This window comes from Hippopotamus amphibius, chromosome 3 (genome assembly GCF_030028045.1).
Source record: "Hippopotamus amphibius kiboko isolate mHipAmp2 chromosome 3, mHipAmp2.hap2, whole genome shotgun sequence".
NCBI lineage: Eukaryota > Metazoa > Chordata > Mammalia > Artiodactyla > Hippopotamidae > Hippopotamus > Hippopotamus amphibius.
The window spans coordinates 78,176,036-78,180,987 of NC_080188.1; the positions used below are offsets into that span (position 1 = coordinate 78,176,036).

At 36.9% G+C, this 4,952-nt stretch overlaps 1 protein-coding gene across 1 annotated transcript; it reads left to right on the plus strand.

Moving 5' to 3' along the window:
• Window positions 1–2,822: 2,822 nt before the first annotated feature.
• LOC130850476 (cyclin-dependent kinases regulatory subunit 1-like) lies at window positions 2,823–3,062 on the plus strand. The gene has a single exon (XM_057730066.1). It carries the CDS (start codon window positions 2,823–2,825, stop codon window positions 3,060–3,062), a length of 240 nt encoding a protein of 79 aa, XP_057586049.1.
• Window positions 3,063–4,952: the final 1,890 nt, after the last annotated feature.

The window sequence follows — 4,952 nt, forward strand, 5'->3', positions numbered from 1 at the left end:
ATTCTCCCTAGAAGGACTAATTTTTGTGCTCAAACCTATACTTTTTGAAATAAGGTTGCATTACATGATCAAATTCACAATCAGGTACATGTCTGTACACTAACAATAAACTGTCTGAAAAAGTTAAAGAAAATCTCATTTACAATAGCATCAAAGGAGCAAAATACTTAAAAATAAATTTAACTAAGGAAATGAAAACTATCAGACACTGATGAAAGAAACTGAAGAAGACACAAATAAATAAACGGAAAGATACCCTGTGTTCATGGATCAGAGGAGTTAATATTGTTAAAATGTCCTACTACCCCAAGCCATCTACAGATTCAGTGCAATCCCTTTCAACAGTCCAATGGCATTTTTCAAAGAAATAGAAAACAAAATCCATAAATTTGCATGGAACCACAGGAGACCACAAATTGACAAAGTAATCTTGAAAAAGAACAAAGCTGGAGGCATCTTGCTCCCTGATTGCAAACTATATTACAAAGCTATATTAATCAAAACAGTATGGTACTGGCATTAAATAGACACATAGATCAATGAAACAGAATCAAGAGCCCAGAAATAAGCCCATACACGTATGGTCAGCTAAGATTTGACAAGGGAGCTAAGAATACTCAGTAAGGTAAGAACAGTCTCTTCAATAAATGGTATTGGGAAAAATGGATATCCACTTGCAAAAGAATGAAATTGGACCCCTATCTTAAACCAATCACAAAAACTGATTAAGAAACCTGAAACTATAAAATATAAGACCTGAAACTATAAAACTCCTAGAAGAAAGCATGGGGGGAAAGCTCCTCGACATCAGTTTTGGCATTTAGTTTTTTGGATACGACACCAAAAGCATAAGCAGCAAAAGCAAAAATCAACAAACGGGACTAGACCAAACTAAAAAGCTTCTGCACAGCAAAAGAAACCACCAACAAAATGAAAAGGCAACCTACAGGATGACAGAAAACATGGCAAATTAAACATCTGACAAGGAGTTAATATCTATAACATATAAGAAACTCAAACAACTCAATAGCAAAAACAAACAAACAAAAAACAAAACCAATCTTATTTTAAAAAATCAGTAGAGGACCTAAATAGAATTTTCCAAAACTACATGAAAAGATGCTCAGCATCTCTAATAATCAGGGAAATGCAAATCAAAACCACAATGAGATATCACCTCACATCTGTTACAGTAGTATTACTGAGAGAGAGAGAGACAGAGAGACAGAGAGAGACAGAGATATGCAGGCAAGGATGTAGAGAAAAGGGAACCTTCTGGCACTGTTGGAAGAAATGTAGAATGGTACCATCATTATGGAAAACAGTAAGGAGGTTCCTCAAAAACTTAAAAGTAAAACTACCATATGATCCAGTAATCCTGCTTCTGAGAACATAACCAAAGAAAATGAAATTAGGATCTCAAAGGGATATCTGCACCCCCATGTTCATTATCATGAATATGTAGCATTAATCACAATAGCCAAGATATGGAAATAACCTAAATGTCCATCAACAGAGGAACGGGTAAAGAAGATGGATAAAGAAGATGCCAGAGGCATAGGGGTGGGAAATATGGGGAGATACAAACTTTCTAAGATGAGTAAGTCCCAGGAATCTAATACATAGTATGGTGACTATAGTCAACAATACTATATGTATACTTAAAAGTTCCTATGAGAATAAAGCTTCAATGTTCTACCATAACAATGTGGTATGTGAGATGGAGGTATTAACTTTCCTTATTGTGGTACACATTTCACAAAATTTATGTGTATCAAATCATCACACTGTATACCTTAAACTTACCCAATGTTATATGTCAATTATAACATTGTTAGAAAAACAAAGTCTAAAAATACATGAGCTGAACTTGACCAAAATCACAAGATGATGACAGGACCAAAATTATATGCAACTTTTTAAAAAATGAAAACAGTAATACTCACATGGCTCTTATCCAGCTCTTACATAGCTAAGAAATCGTCATGCTATCAAAACCCTGAAATAAACTGAAAACTTCTCTAAAAAAGCCAAACTAAGTATAAGTAACTTCTTGCACTAATCTATGAGCACTTCATTTGTAAAAAGGCACTTAAAAGTGAATTAGAGCCACCTTCTCTTATTTTGGCACAATTTTACTTGGCTCAGTAATCAGTTTCTCTGAGACATAACACAGTAAAAGCAAAAAACTAGAAAGGGGTAGTAGAGCTCAGGAGAATCATTGAAAGCAATAAAATATATTAACTGACATATATTAACAGGGAGAGGAATAGATTTTTTTAATAGAACTATTAAAAAAAAAAAAACAAAACAGGTCTTAGAACCCAAAATGCAGCATGAGATAATCTAGCAAAAGTGCAGAGATCCTCAGCAGCCTTGGGGGTACATTTCTATATTAGACCATAGTAACAATTATATATACTAATAGCCGTGGGTCATCAAGAAATGGTTCATTTATTATTATATATCCTATTTTCTAAGGTCTAGAAGTGCAAAATATATTCTTATCAGAAGAAATAAAAATGTTAAAGTTTTGGACTTTTCATGATTCCCTGAAAATACTGAACACTGTTGCAAAGTAGACCACTATATCAACAAAACAAAAACTACATAATCATGGCACTTAGCTTATACTAAATTGAAGCACTGTCAAAAATCTAGCGAACTGAGAATTCCGAAAGACACATAAAGATCTGAGAAGGAGCATTCCAGGCAGCAGGGGGTAAATGCCATGACCCCAAAACAGAAGCAAACCCAAGGTGCTGCTGGGGGTTGTTTGGAGGTTGGCGGCGCAGGGCTGACGGTCCTCAGGCAGAGTGGTCATGTCGCACAAGCAGATTTACTATTTGGACAAATACGATGACAAGGAGTTCGAGTACTGGCATGTCATGTTGCCCAAGGACACAGCCAAGCTGATCCCTAAAACCCATTTGATGTCTGAATCTGAAGGGAGCAATCTTGGCCTTCAGCAGACTCAGGGATGGGTCCATTATATGATCCATGAACCAGAACCTCACATCTTGCTGTTCCGGTGGCCACTGCCCAAGAAGCCAAAGAAATGAAGCTGGGGAGCCAGTTCTCAGCCTCAAGCCTTACACAGCTGTCCTCACTTGCTAACATCTTTCTGATGACATTATTATGTTGCCTTCTTGCCTCTCACTTTGATATTTAAAGGATGTTCAATACACTGGTTGAATGTGCTGGTGACTGCTTTGCTTCTTGAGCAGAACCAACAGGACCACGGCCCAGCCGGATGAGTGCTCTTTGGGTTGCAGCCTCAGCTGAGTGTGACCCCCCCGAAAACCAATGTGAGCTCTGTATCCAGCAGAACACACTTGGCAGATGGAGGAAGCATCTGAGAATAAGACCATGGCTGTTACAGGGATTGTGTAAACTTGCTGTTTTGTTTTTTTCCTGCCAGGTGTTCTATGTGTGGTAATTTACGTTTCGATGTATTGGAAACTTTTCTTTTTATTCAAGAAATCTGTTCCATGTTAAGAGCCTTGATTAAAGAGGACGTTTTTATAATCTAAAGAAAAAAAAAAATAAGCAAACCCAAGCCCCGTACGCGCTGCCATGATGTGACCAAAGGGACAGTGGTATAAGAAAGATCAAATAACTAATAAGGGGTCGCATCACATACAGAGCTTGGATTTCATTCTAATTGCAAAAAGAAAACATTGTAAAGTTTTAAGGTAAGTGAAAATGGGATCTGATGTATTTTTTTGTTTGTTCAAGTTCTATGACTGCTGCACAGAGAATGGGTTGTAGGGGAGTGTAATAGAAAATGGGAAATGAGTTAAGGCGGCTGTTGGATTGTACCAAGTAGAAGATAATGATGCCCAATAAAGACAGCAAGCTATCCTTTAAATAAACAAAGCATTAGTTTGAGTACTGATATTAACACAATGGCACCCTCTTCACATATTATCACTGGTCAACTAAAGTATATACTTCATTTCCCTTAATATATTTATTGCACTAAGAATTTCTAAAGGCTGAAGTCACCATTCATGAAGACAACCTACAGAGGTGTTTGAGATACTGCTCCAGGCAGAAAGTTATCAATTTAGGGGCAGAAGTTACTTTCCAAAGGAGAATTTTCTACCTAGTTTTCATCTTTCACTCCACTTACTCTTTCCAGAGTTTGATTTTAGAAATGTGACTGATCTAAAACTTAATATGGACACAGTTTAAGAATTGTTAACAATTCTTGAGCCGCTGCTCTTTTAAGCTATGAACTACTTTCCAGCAGAGACCTAAGACCAGATTATTCAATATTGAAATAGGAGCTCTGAAATCCCTTCAAGGGCTTGACCTTTAGGTATAATACCAACAATAAGAAATTTCCAGCTGAATATTATATGAATTAAAGGATGATGTCTTTCACTGTACTGGGTTCCAATGCCCATTTGAATCCCCGGCCTTAAGGCAATACCACCTTTCTACATGAGTGAATGGTTTGAAAAAGAGAAAACAACTTGGATTTTCTTTTTATTAAGATAAAGAATCTTTCTTTTCCTTACTCTCTTTGTAGATTCCCTTAGGAAGAAATCCAGTGAAAGCTGAACTGGAAAGAATGTGATCAGTTTGCCAAAAGAACATCACTAGCTTGCCAACTTGATGGGGATGGAGATACTATGTTCCAGCTGTCATAGTAGGATTCTAGTTTCCAGAATCCATCTCAGTGCCCCCAAGCTCTTCAAGAAGGCCATGGAAGATTTTACAAGTATCAAAGTGTTCACCCACACATGGGTACTAAGAATGGCCAAATAATAGATGTCTATTTTTTCATTCATTTTTATTGGAGAACAGCTGCTTTACAATGTTGTGTTAGTTTCTGCTGTACAGCAAAGTGAATCAGCTATACATATACCTATATCCCCGCTGTTTTGGATTTCCTCCCCATTTAGGTCACCACAGTAGATGAGTCTTTATGTATCCAAGTGTAA

Bases quoted from the DNA above. Each gene is read 5' to 3' on its own strand.
- LOC130850476 (XM_057730066.1), top strand. From the start codon at position 2,823: ATGTCGCACAAGCAGATTTACTATTTGGACAAATACGATGACAAGGAG.